This window comes from Ciconia boyciana, chromosome 14, assembly GCF_034638445.1.
Source record: "Ciconia boyciana chromosome 14, ASM3463844v1, whole genome shotgun sequence".
Taxonomy (NCBI): domain Eukaryota; kingdom Metazoa; phylum Chordata; class Aves; order Ciconiiformes; family Ciconiidae; genus Ciconia; species Ciconia boyciana.
In genome coordinates, this window is record NC_132947.1 from 4839081 (window position 1) to 4853194 (window position 14114).

At 44.9% G+C, this 14114-nt stretch overlaps 1 protein-coding gene across 1 annotated transcript in view; it reads right to left on the reverse strand.

Annotated features, from left to right (window-relative positions):
- Positions 1-13734, reverse strand: part of CDH4 (cadherin 4) — a 468294-nt gene extending 454560 nt beyond the window's left edge. The window contains exons 1-2 of the mRNA XM_072879088.1: positions 13675-13734; positions 11365-11476 (exon numbers count right to left, since the gene is read on the reverse strand). Coding sequence (XP_072735189.1) covers positions 11365-11476; positions 13675-13734 — 172 coding nt within the window. The remainder of the gene's footprint in view (positions 1-11364; positions 11477-13674) is intronic.
- Positions 13735-14114: the final 380 nt, after the last annotated feature.

A 14114-nucleotide genomic window follows, 5' to 3' on the forward strand; every position in this document is an offset into this window, starting at 1 on the left:
GAAAAATGTTCAGAAGCCCATGAAAAGATAAATAAACAAAAGAATAATTCACCCAAATAATTCAGGCACAAAATAAAAATATTTAAAGCTCCTGGAGATGAGCAAAACAGTCGCCTTTCATGTGTAATTGTGTAAACCTTCTGTTTTCAAGGGAGCTAAGCAACCAGCCAGCAATAATTAGGCTCCTGAAAGACAAGTAGCAAGGCATACAGGACCTGAAACGATGACTTTTTCTGATTCCCCAGGGAAGCACTTTCACTGAGGGGAAAATACTCTATAAATAATTTTCCATCTGGAAATCCACTAGCCCTACTCTCTTTTCCCCCCTGAAGTGAGATGCTCCAGAATCAGATCTTATCAGCAGAGGGAGTCTCTTCCTTTAACACAGAGATCAGCATGCATCTGGCTTGCTTCAGCTACCCAAAACACACAGGCATGACAGGCAAAATTAAACAGAGATACTAAACAGTAAAATATTTAAGTGTGGGCTGGGCCTTCTAATAAGCTTTATGAATAATACAAATATGATAAAAACAGGCAGTACAATACTTACTATTTTGTGTAGAGCAAACATCTGCCCTCAACACATTACAAGATCAGACACAGTTCACAGGATGGGAAACGGGACACGGCAAAGGTCAAAATCCCCAACCATCAGTACAGTGACAACAGACTATACCGAAGAGTCCATGCTCCACGTACAGGTACAACACTCCCATTTACTACTGTAGCTTTAATTTAATCCCGTTCTTTCTGCTCACGTTGGGATTAGTAACAGCTCCTTCAAGAAAAACGTCTTCTCCTGAGCAGACCGCAGTAGAGACTCGGGGGAAACCAGCCTGAAAGGCACGTCCTGCAGCCTGGAAACGACCACCGGTGCTGGCCAGCAGCTGAGCTGGGGCATTCAAAAACCCCACAAATTCAGTGTGTCCAACACTGGACAGAGAACTGAAACAGCCCTTCCCCTCCAACAGCAACAACATTTTATTTAACTGGCCTGAGCCTATCCTAGGCTTTTAATCTGGAATGCTTCGAGATGGTGAAAATTCAAAGATCCCAATGTTTGTAACTCTCATAAAAGCCAGGAAAAGTAATGAGAAATGGAGACATTTGGATTTGTGTTCCCACAGATCCCACATATACAACATCAAAACATAAAAGGCTCAGATTACAAGCCACTATTTTAGTTGTAGTTATTTCAATAACTTCACCCAGAGCATAAGTTTTAATGGTTCGTGGTCAAAGCAGAAGGCTCTATCACATGGGCTCTGCAACAGTCTGCTCGGAACTGGTTTTGTTCAATGCGTTTATTAACAGAACAGATAAAGGAATGCAGCATATGTTTGTTACATCTGCAAATGATACGAAAGCAGGATGCAACTGCAACTCCGTTGGAGGTCAAGATTAGAATTCAAAACAATCCTAACAACTCAGATCAGGCTGATAAAAAAAAAAAAGTAATTCAATAGAAGAGGAGCAAGGTAACCCAATTCAGCAGGATTAATCAACCACACATATGAGTAGGGTAGCAGTTCTTCAAAAAACGATGTGGGAGGTTATATTGGATCACAAGCTGAACATGAGTCAACTGTGTCATACTGTTAAGAAAAAAGCAATCATCACATTAGATAAATCAACTGGAGTATTGCCTGCAAAACAGGCAAAGTAATCCTCCTTGTCTGTTCAGCGCTGCGAGACTTGGCTGGCATAGTCAGATCAACTTGGGGCATCAAGCTAGTAGCAGAGATAAGGGCTCGGAGAAGGGAGCCCAGGCACGACACATGAAAGGGAACAAATGAGTGGTTCAGCCTACGGAAGCTGAAAGAAAAAATATTTTCAAACGCGTTGTGGGGGGGAGGGAAGCAACAACTGTTCTCTGTGTCTATGACAAATAAGACAAATAGCAACAGGTTTAAATTGCATCAAGAGAGCTTCAGCTTAAACGCAAAGGAAAGAAAGGGAAGCAATATATTATATTGGCTGTGGGCCCTACGACTGGATGTTCAAGACCACACCGGGGACAAACCTATTACAAAGGAGCTGCTCCTGCCTTGAGGAAGGAGCGTGCATTAGACATCCTCTTGAGCTCCTCCGGCCCTGTTTTTCTATGAGTCCATGAAACACCAACGAACAGATTGCAACGAGCACGAGCAGGTCCAGGTAATATCACAAACAGCTCTCAGGGAAATCAGTGAGACTTCTCGAAAAAAATTGTACGGCCAGAAGCAACTACAGGGCAGATATCAAACACTCAGGGTTGATTTATAGAGAGTTACCTATTAATCACCACTGACTATATCAGGAACAAACAGGTTATTAAGTTTTATGCTTTAAACGAGTCCTGATTTGCACTTTTTCAAGTGCAACCACTTCTTTATTTTCTAACAACTTCACAAGCTTGTTTCTTGATGTTTTTACTTCATATACCAAGAATCCCAATATACTTTTCCTGCTACACGGTGAAGTAACAAATGTTTGTTTCACTGACCTGCCTTTTTACGATTCTCCAGACACGAACCGACAGAGCGGGCTGATACACAGCTTTGTATGGAACAATTTTTGTATCTTGACTATTTATCTTTGGATAATTGCCATATTCATAATTATTTTAAAGACAATTTTATTTAATAAGGATTGGAATTGCTACTAGACAAACTCAGTATAACAAAATTTTAGACTAAAAGTAATTTTTGTGACTAATCTATGAACTGCTACAAAATTGTGATTTATAATAGGCATAGTAATAGCCTTAATGATTGCAGTGCTGCCGGGTATCAATGAACCACACAGACTGGCTCATTTCAAAGCAGAAAGGGCTTTTTTTTCCCTCCTTCATGGGTGGCCCATACATATCTTCGGGGTCCTTGGAGGAGCTTCCAACATTCCCACTGTGCGTTCCACATAGTGGCTGTTATTACCATGCTAATGTTAATAGGCTGTAGCTTATGTGACCCCTCGGAGCAGCAGCTATTGCACAGCATAACTAGCACTGTGCTGAATTACTGCCACTGGCTCTCTATTACAAAATGCTGGCAAGTGATGAGGAACAGTGGCAGGCAAGTAGCAAGGGCAAAGCAAAAAATAATTAAAATTTTCTATTGGAAGGGAGCAGAAAGCAGGAATCTAAACAGGCTGGCAAAGAGAGATGCTGGAGCCTGGGGTCATGAGGCACGGGGCAGCAAGAGCGGCTGAAAGTCGCTGTTTCCAATGACAGTGCAGCCCATATGCCAGAACATTTGCCACTTCTCTCTCCCTCTGTGCAACTGCAGTTCAAAATTAATAAATAAATTAGGGACAATGAATGTAAGCAAGAAAAATCATAAAGCCTGTGGCAAAAAGAAATCTTGTTGAACCCAACCATTTTTTATATTGCAGAAAACTCGCTTGGGAAAGATTCTGCTGAAAGAAGTGAAGCAGCCAGTACTAATGACAAGCATTTTGGGAAAACAGAAACTCGGTATGTTCTCCTTTTATTCTACTAAAAATAAAGAGGAAACCAAGAGGTTTTTGAATTTAAGTGTAACATTTCCTTACACCAGGAGACAAACTATGCCTAAGTTAAGTCTGGACATTAATGGAAGCAAACAGCAGAATGCTGGTCCCTGGTGTTTCAATTATTCTCTCTTTAGAGGTTACGCTTCCAAGAAGTTAGAGAAACACAATTTCCCTGTAAGGATCATTTTTTGCAGGCTGTTGCAATGTTTTTATTTAAAGTTATTTGATCTGTATTTGCAGAAAAGCTCAGTTCATCGCTCTGCCTTTTCATATATTCACCTGTAAAGTGTTTCACGGGATCAGAGTGCAGCGGAGGCTGGAAAGCACCTCTGCAGAGCGTCTCGTCCAAGCCCCTGCTCAGCACAGGGTCAGCCAGAGCAGGCTCCAGGACTGCGTCCAGTTGGGTTCTGAATATCTCCAAGGATGGAGACTCCAGAACATCGCTGAGCAACCTCTTCCAGTGTCTGACAACCCCCACGCTGAAAGTTTCTTCCCACGTTTAAGTGGAATGTCCTGCATTTCAGTTTGTGCCCATTTCCTTTTGCCCTTTCTCTGCGCACCACTGAGAAGAGCCTGGCTCCATCGTCTCTACTCCCTCCCATGAGGTGTAGATGATAAATACACGACGATAGCATCTCCCCCTGAGACTTCTTTTCTCCAGGATAAACAATCCTAGCTCTCTCAACCTCTCTTTTCAGAAATACTAATAAATAAATATTTAAGCAAAATATCAAAAACAATCTATCACAGTATACTGAGCAGTAAGAAAACCCTCTGATGGCATGGCTGGCCAAGGCCATTTCTGAGCTTTACCTGAAAAAGCAACAGTGGGGGGGTCATTTAAGCACCAAACGGAAAATTAAAAGCGAAGCCAAATACCCTTCAGAACCTTTGGCTAGTGCACAAAAGGTTTACATACACAAAAACTGATACAGATCGAGTCCCTCAAGCCACCATAAATTCCTATTGCAGTGCTCAAGATCAGGGTCCTGGAGAAATCGGTCTCTAGTCACTGGCACAGGTTCATCTCAAAACCCTCGTCAAACCATTCAGAACTGGAGTTCCCAGAGGCAAATACTGGTCTTTATTTTTCAAACATCGCTTTCTGGTCTTAGTTCTTGCTATTTCCATTTGCCTAAAAATAAAAAAGTAGGTTTTATACAGCAATGGCACCAATTCTGAATATACCACTAACCTCAAATCGAACAGAAACTCCCTTCTTTCCCTATGTTACTCAAATTCATTCTATTATACCAAAAAATATTAAGAAGCAGATTTCCAATGAAATCCTATCCTCTGTACTTTTAATCTCTTCTTGCCCTTCAAATAAGACTTTTAAGTATTATCTATATTACTAAGATATTCTATGAGCTATGCACATGGCCCATGCTACTGTTAAACTAAGTACTTCAGCTTTAGTTTGCAATGGAATAAGCTACCTCTAGAAAAACATTATACTCATTTCCAGGGTAGAAATTAAGGCAGAATGAGGCTTGCACACAAATATCAATGAAATTAGGCGATGAGAACTGGCATTAGGTCAATGAAAATCAAGCAAGAAAATACTTCACTGCTAGAATAAATAAGTTTCATTTACCACATGCAAAAAACCAGAATTTCCAGAATGCTTTCAGCGTCTGCTCTGTGAGATCAGAGCTCATGAGCTCTGTCAGCAACAGTCAGTTTCTGAACAAAGAAGTGACTTCAGAATTAACATTTTCTAACCTTAAAAGACCTAACATTATTGGTTTGGAGTTCAAAACAACAGGTATTTCACAATAAATCACAAATTGATACTGTTCCAGACATGGCTTATTTCCTAAAAGCCTAGGCAGAAATAAAGAAATGAATAAATTATTCAATAGAAATTGTTGTTTCATTTTCTTCCTTATTATCTATTTGTTTAGAGTGCCTAATTTGAAGCAGCGCAATCCTTTAACAGACAATTCCTGAAAAAAGAGAGAAGCTTCAAGCCTGTTGTTGGAGAAGCAGATTTATTCAGATAAAAATCAGTTAGCTCCCCAGAATGCAGAAAAAAGTAATTTTACTTGGGTTTGAGGAATTTGGTTCAAAGCTCTGATCTAGAAAGCAATATATACAGTTATTAAACAGTGTAAGGGGATTAACTCTACAGAGTGTTATTGACTACTATGGTCTCATTAGCTGCAATTTTATTTAGATAAAAATGTCATCCTAAACATCATTTTTGTGTCAGAAGTTAGATCTGAAGAATAACATCAAAAAATAAATACGCATCAGCAGTTCCCCAATCTGCAGCAGCTCTTTCTGGGGTCTCCCCTGGAACTCGATTGAAATTATGGTTTTGATTTGCAACACACCCATCAAGAGAAACTGCTTTTAAAAGAAGTTGTCCTGTGGAATGCGAGAAGTGTTTTCCAAGAGGCAGCTTCACTGGAGCATGTACAAGCTTAACATGTAAGCTGATGTCTGTCTGCCTCTTTTTCCTCCACGAAAGTAATGAAGAAAGGTTAGGGAAAGAGTTCTGGGTTCCCGGTGGACTTTCGCCTACTTTCAGATTTTATTAGGGAACTGTGAAGCTAATTATGTGTACGATAACTTCAGTAACTGCTTTTCATGCAGAATCACGGACCAGAAAATACTGAAAGCATGTTTGGAAAAGTCTGTCTTTTAAACTCAGAGCAGCTCAGAGAAGGCACTGGATATTTCAGCAGGCTGCAGCAGAGCTTCTGTATTGCTACGAGGACCGAGCAACCCTCAAGAGGTGCCCAAAAACCCCACCAAACACCAGAACAAATCCCAACATTCCTCATGGTCTTCGCTTCCGAAAAACACCCACACGACATACCAAAGGGCACTCGGAAGATGGAGGCACGACTGGGTGCCCAGGCGGCACGGCCGGCAGCCTGCATGCCCTGCGGCCGCAGGCGGGATGCCTTCGGGATGGAGCATCCTCTCAAGCACGCTTCAGAGGCAGACCTCGTCCTGCAGAAGCCTTTAGGAACCAAACTCCTACCAAAATTAACAGCAGCCGGGTACCTATGTATTCTTTGGACTCTAGACACAGGAAAAGTGGGAAGCCAGAAGTATAGACATGGAGAATGTCCCCATTAGCCAATTCACATATCGGGGCCACACAACACCGCAGATGCACGCTCGCTTTCCAGGTTACTCTTCGTTACCCCGGGGCCACGCTCCTTCCCTCTGGGCACTTAGCAAAGCTAATGGCATTCCTCCTGAAAGATCTGTCTCATGCTTTCACAGGGGCCAAGTTTCATGTATGCAGCGGTGCTTTGGGGCTGTATGATTATTTTCGAGTAGAGCTGTTAGTACCTTTCACTAACACACTCCTTAACCACAAGAACACGGTACATTTACCTCCAAAAGGAGGTACAGTATATACCTCTACAGTTACGACTACAGGAATTACCAGTAAGCAGACTCAAACATAGTTTGCAAAGGCTTGCTCAGGTTCTTCCCCCTGCCCCCTTTATTTTTTTTTATTTAATGTTTGCTTCTACACTATCCCACGAAGATTTGGAGTGTTGGGGGTTTTTGGGCTATCTGTTCTATACTTTCTACACAGCATTTGCAGCCTTCCTAAGTTTTACTATTGGAGGTGAAGGGGGCTGAATAGGATGGAGGTTTTGAAACCTCAGTGGGGAGAACAAAAAGCTTTGACTATGAAGAAGAACATCCTACCTCTAAAAAACTTATGAGAGATGGCCTCCATACTGAATCCTTATGAAAAAAGAAGTCTTTCATTAAAGTTTTTATGTATTTTCTTTATTTGTTTTTCACCAAAAATAATGCTAGTAAAAATCCTAGCGTGGAAGCAATTAGTTTTATACATTTGCATGAAGCTTGGCTACCTTTGGTTTCATACACTTGCTTAAAGCAGAACATGCTGGCACAGTTTATTCATCTTCCCATATGAAAATAAACTGTGCTTCCACACGCTTCTACCCAAACGTAACTGCCTACACAAGTGAAGCTATCCTGCTACATCAGTATAGGCACTATTTAGGATGGGCAACAGAAACATGAATCACTGCAGATGAAGAGATGCACGGAAAAACAAAAAAGGGGCTGTACATCTCAACTTCTTAAGTTGTCTCCCGACTGTAGGGAAAGCTACGAGTTACGTTGTTTAGCTGTATTTCTGAGAGGTGACCTGCTACAACTGTGAAGGTACTAGGCTGGAAAAATAATGCATTTAACACCGTGATGTCATTCCACCCACTACCAGTTGCCACGGTCTCACAGCATGCCAATAAAACTTGAATTTCAAATTTAGAAAAATGTCTTTTTTTTTTTAATTACAGTCTTCAAAAATCTTACAAAAATAGAAAAGAGCATAAACCCAATATCAAGAGTATCAACCCCCCCTTAGATCATATTGCGTATCACTTTTAGCATCCTACTCCTTATTCCCCTCTTTGCCCAAGAGGCCACTAGCCATCAGCATTCCCACACACCTGAGTTAATACTGAGGGATCAGATCCCCGCAGTCAGGCCTGAACTGCCTTCAGTGCAGTACTGCACATCATTGCTCCCCACCCCTCAGGACCAATGTTCTCACCATTTTAAGTTAACATTAATAATTAACAAAGAGAAAAAGATACCCGTGCCGTAACTGTCCTCTGCCATACTGCAGCTTTGAGATCTTTCCTTAGGCTAAAGAAGAAAATAGTTAACGATCCTATTTTAAACATTATCACGCATCAGTGACCAAGACTAAGTTTAATATCCTGCAAACAAAAACAAAGACCAAAAAATAACAGACCACAGACCACTAACTTTTATTAAGAGATGCAGGGACAGCATTTCTAAGGAAGGCGCTGGCTCCACAAATCAACTCAGCTAATACCCCATCATCAGGCTACAATGTTGGCAGTGATGTGCAATATGTGGTATTTGTGGCACTACTGGGGAAAACTATTTTAAGTCTAATTAACATGAAATTTTTAGAATGCAAATGCTTTTCATTTATACATAAAACAAAATGCCGTGACATTTCTCCCATCCATTTATCATAAACAAGTTAATTACTGTGTAACAAATAGCTTCTGCTAGAATCTGTATGTTTTGAGGATGTTAGAGAGCTGACTCAGGCAAATAAGATGAACCACAAAGTAGTAGTTAATAGTTTATGGCATACTTGTAATAAAACAATGACTCTGTAAAAGCTCTTGTTGTCAAATTAAGGCTAAGCTACTTCCATTGGAATAAGTCAATTATAAGCAGTCATTATCTGTTTAACTTGGTTCAAACCTAGAATACTATAAGCACTTTCATTTTCATACATTCATAACACTGCATACATTTGAGAGCTGGATATTATAAAGCCTAAAAGGGAAACGCTGGGATTATTGCCACACAGCTTATCCCCGAACCATATAACATCTAAACTTCCCAATGCTGGCTGAAGTTCACCACCATGCTGAGGTCTACATACTACCCGATTTCCGATGACCAAACCTTTAGGCAGTATAAACTGTCCCAGGACTCCCCGCATGTCCTTCCCAAGGACAAAGTGAGGATTATGCAGCGTAAAGGCTTCACGTTTGCCCGCTGGAATCCCCCGAGAGCCATCTGAACTACATATACACTTTTTTCCCCCGGTTCCACGAAAGCACCAAAAGGTGAATTCCTACCTACGTTTTTCAGGCAAGCAGTCCCATTTGGCCTGAAGATGAATTACTGAATGCTGATGAATAAGATGGTGGTAGCTGGCAGCAAAGCTTTGCGTGGTAAGATGGTGTGAAACAGTACATATGTCAATCTATCAAACATGATAATGTAAGCAATCTGAACCCATTTTTGGTCTGAACTATTGTACAATACTTCACCCAGATGGAAGAAAGAGATAAACATTTTATGCTTCAGACATATCAAGTGTTAGGAAGTAAAATTAAACCTAAACTGGAAAACTACCAATTTTACATGCTAGAGTATATATAAAGAACAACACAAGCACGAAGAAGAATTTATGCAGCAGATTTTCTCCCCCATTATTGTACAAATTAATTAGATATATTTGTTTCCTATGATAAACAGCAGCATGTATTTGACTGTAGATTAAAAGGTGTAGAGACGATAGTTTACTTATTAGCAAACACAGCATTTGCACTTTTTTTTTTTCTTTCTCCTTCATTTGACAAAATGCTTACAAATCGCGTAACTCGTGACAATGTTATCAGGCCATGAATCTTACAAGTGGTGCATACATACATAATATCTTGAGGGCCAGTTCAACCCTAAATCAGTGGCAGGTTACAACTGGCCTCTAAAGGATAAAATTAAATAGAAATGTATTTTCATTCAAATCAACTTGACAGCCTATCTAAATATAATTTCATATTTAAAAATTATCAGTTGCAACTGGAATGAAAAGGCAGCCACTATGCTGTCTTCAAAGTCATTGCCAGCTAACTCCTCTAAACAGACCTTCTGCTCCATCCCTATTGTCCACCTACAGAAAGGCACAGCACAATTATCAAGCACTAAACCGCAAAAAAATACTCCTCCAAGCAAGTATACTAATGACATGATTTTCTAGTATTGGGGGGACAATGTTTATCAAATAATTTCCAAAGCTAATAAGCATGAAATCTACTCAGTTTACAGACTGACCTGTAAAGCCTTACGGTACGCAAGTTTGGGAAAAATTGCTGTTAAATAGGTAAACCATTGGTACTGGGTCTCTTCATGTGTTGCTATATTCTTGGGCTTGCCTATGTCAAATCCCTATTTGGTTATCTTTCAAACTAAAAATAAACTCCACAGCCTCTACTAATTGATGCCAGGCCAGTCAAGAGAATTCCTAAACAGCAAAAACTAAGACAACTGGGCTCAGAAACAAAACTGATTGCCAACTCATGTAGAGAAAAAATGTCCAGTCCTGGATTCTGCTGAAGCCAGAAAGAATACTGACAACTCTCCCTCTCTTTCGAGAAAAATCAAAGTAACAGAGCAGGTGTTTGCTCTGGAGGAAGACAGAAATCCCAGCTTTCTGGCAGACACATGCATGTGAGTAAATGTACTCAGGAGAAAGCAGCAAAGGGTTTCTAAACCCTTGAAGAGAGCATCAAGTCCTGATGTGCTCCCCAACTTACACAATATACTAGGTTTTTAGAACTACTTGTAATATCCACTAATGGTTAGTGATTTAACTCAAGGAAGGTGCGGGGAGGGGGGGTGTAGGGGGAGCAGATTTTGATCTTCAAAAATGCTCTTGGAGTAAAACAATGATTTTCCACATCATGCAAATATAAAGTTTAATTATTTTTAACTTGAAAGGGAGACAGATCAATACATAGGATAATCTATTGTTATTTGGATTACGAAGACGTCTTAGAGTTTACAATCACAAAAGTGGTTATAATCCTGCAATTACTATAAAGCTAATTGGTAGTTTCTTTTTGTCTGTGTTTTCATGTTGTCAGTGGGGCAGTAATGAAAATGAATGCCACATTTGTGAACAGAATGTCTGTAGGCTTGTTTACCACATTTCCAACAACAACGTCTGCTTTATCATGCATTTCAAAGCAGAGATAATTTAAGGATCTTAGAATTTCATACATAAAAATACTTTCTAAAATATCAAATGTAGAGTTCCTTCAGATGGGGTGGGAGTGGGAGACTTAAAAGTGAAGTGATGACCTCGCATACTATAGGGAAACAATCCACCTGAAGCAGACAGCACGCGGACTTTGAATGATTCATCTATATTCAAAACTGCGCTCAGGTAAACCACTTAGTGTTTCATCCTCCTACAAACATAATTCCGCAGACAATTTCACCATCAAACCCAGCATCTTTAAGCCTCCTTTCACCTCCCGAAACTACAGTCATTGCAGCACCTATTAAGCTTTTTATTCCACTTACCTTTGAGTAACTTCTGCCCTTCCATGATGTTTTGGGAGACGAATGCTGTGTAGTCTTCTTCTGAAAAGCCAGGCTTGCATGTGGGTCTAACTGTAAGATCCCCATTGTGTGCCTGCAAAAACAAAACAAGGAAAGACACACACCATGACTTTTGTCATTTGGGAAAATGTTATGCACCCAATGACTAGGTATTTAGGCACGGGCAAACCTGAACAGGAAAGCAGTGTGCAAGTAGAAACCGCTTGTGCTAAAGTGCCTATCTGTTGGAGTGGATCCATACTGTAGCTGCAAAAATAAAACGGGCCAGAAAATAGTTGCCTGACTACAACAGAGAGCATTGTTTGTAGGAAGGCTGGGATACTGGGCACTGTCAGAAGAGGGGAGGAAACAAAGAGCAGCAATTCATCAAGGCGAGCTGTGCTCGCACTGGAGCCACGCAAAGGCCTGATGTTGCAGCATCCAAATCACTGAGTTTTGCTATTGAGAAACTGGGCAAGCCCCAGGACTGAAGGAGGAGGAACACCCCAGTTAGCAGGAGCTCGTGGCCAGGTGAAGTCCCCTTCCTCCCCTTTCGCCCTGCAGCAGCCTCCAAGGCTTTGCCTTCTGCTGCCTCTGTGACCCTCCAGGCTCTGCACTTGCCCCAGCAGTGGAGGGGATGGAGAGGATGCCCAATCAAAAGCATAACAGTGCCACTGAAACAGCACAGCCCCACGCACAACCTGCCAGGGTCTAGGGGGAAGCACCCAGCTAACACTCAGCTGCTCTGCTGCAACTTCGGACTGCGCAGCGGGGAACCAGCCCCTGCCACAGGGACAGGTTAGTCCGGTCACGGTAGTCCAGGCTGCTTGGGATGGAGTACGCGCTCCCCAGCAAAGGAGGGTCCCAGACCCCAGCTCCGACCAACTCACCGAAAGCACGTAAGGCAGGGATTTATGCCTCACAAGCGCCAGGTGATTTATGCACAAACAAGTGCTGGTGGCGAGGGATTTCTAACGCTCCCGGGCTGCCGGCAGGGCTAGCCGGAGCATCGCTGCGCGATGCAGGCTGCACCTCCGACAGCTCCGGTCCCAGCAGCGCAGGCTGAAGCCCGGGGACCGGGAGAGCCACTTCCCGAGAAAGTGCAACTCCAGGCGCGCACCCGCCGCCCCGGGGCGCGGAGCGGAGCTCCCGCGGGGCCCTGCCGCTCCCGGACACGGACGACGCTGCATTACGGAGCGAGACAGCAGGGAAGAGGAGCGAAGGGTCCTTTCGGATGAGCTTAGTAAGCAGAAAGCAAGCCAACGTACTCTGCTAAAAATCACGCTCGGGAGACGGATGCCAGCTACTGCACGGGAAGCGCAAGGAGGCAGCGGCTCTGTGGACTCTGACGGTCGCTGGCAAGATGTTGCCATTAGGAAACATGTCAAAGGGTCTGACTGAAGATAATAGGCTTTGAATCTGAAATCACCCCGTTATTATAACGGCGCTCGCTAGATGAGAGCGCATCGGGGCCGCTCCTGCACACCCGCCAGCCTCCCGCGGGCCCGGGCTCGGGACATCTTCACAGATTCAACTTGGCACGGGGGGATTCAGGCAGACAAATACGCGGCTCTTGCTTCTGCAGCCAGTCCAACACGAAATACAGCAGCCGCCCCGCTCGCACTGTAACACTGCAGCCACGCGTTCAGGCGCTTGTTGATGTTCTGCAGACATCCCTTGATTTGGGGGGGGAACCCTAAAACCCCCAAACTTCTCAGACCGTAAGCCGCCAACACGGTTCAGGCCCACTCGGTGTGCTTACGGGCTCGTTAAAAATAAAAGTTAAAGGCACCGCCACGGCGCCGGCAAAGGAGGGACGCCTCGCACGAAGCGGGCAGCGCTGCGCGACCGCGCTGGGGCGCGGAGGCTCGGCCGGGGCGCGCAGGGCTCCGCGGGCGGAGCGGCACCGCCGCCGGGACGCGCCGCTACCCCCGAAGTTTATCTGGCGAGGCGCATCACGGACGGCAAGTTTTGCCGGCATGGCCGAGGCACGAGATTCAAAGCGAATGACAGCGCTAAGAAATAATAACTGAAACCGTGACGATGACAAAAAAAGGGAGAAACGGTGAAAGCGGCAGGGAGCTGCGGGGGCGCCGCTCACGCACCCTCACCCACCCACCCACCCCGGCCGCGCGGACCGGCTCCGCGCCCCGACCCCGAAGTTGCCGCGGCTGCCGTGCCCGCAGGCGGCGGGCGCGGAGCGGCAGCGGAACCTCCGCGGGGCGCGGAGCCCGGAGGTGCCGTCTACCTACCTACCTGCCTGCCCGCCCCCCCCCGGGGCGCCCCACTTACCGCCGCCGAGCCCCAGACGGGAAGGAGCAGCACCAGCAGCACCCGCGAGCCGGTCCTCATCGCCCCGGCGGCGCCCGCCCGCCGGGCTGTGGCGGTGGCGGTGCGGCTGGCCGCCCGGTGCCGCGCTGCGCAGTGCCGGGGCCAGGAGGTCGCTGCCGCCGGCTCTCGCTCCCGCCGCCGCCGCTCGGCGCCCGCTCTGGGCTGCAGGTGAAGCGCCCGCCGCGCGCCGCCGCCAGGCCCCGCCCCGCGGCGCGCGGGCACGCGCCGCCTTAAAGTGACAGGCACCGCCCCGCCGCGGCGGGGGGAGGTCGGGGTTCGGGGGCGTCGCCGCCGCCGCCGGCGGCACCCGGCGGAGCTCCGCGGGGAGGAGGGCGGGCGGCGGGGAGTAGCGGCTCCGCGGCCGCGCAGGGGAACCCCCGGGAGCCGGGGTTCGCCTGTCT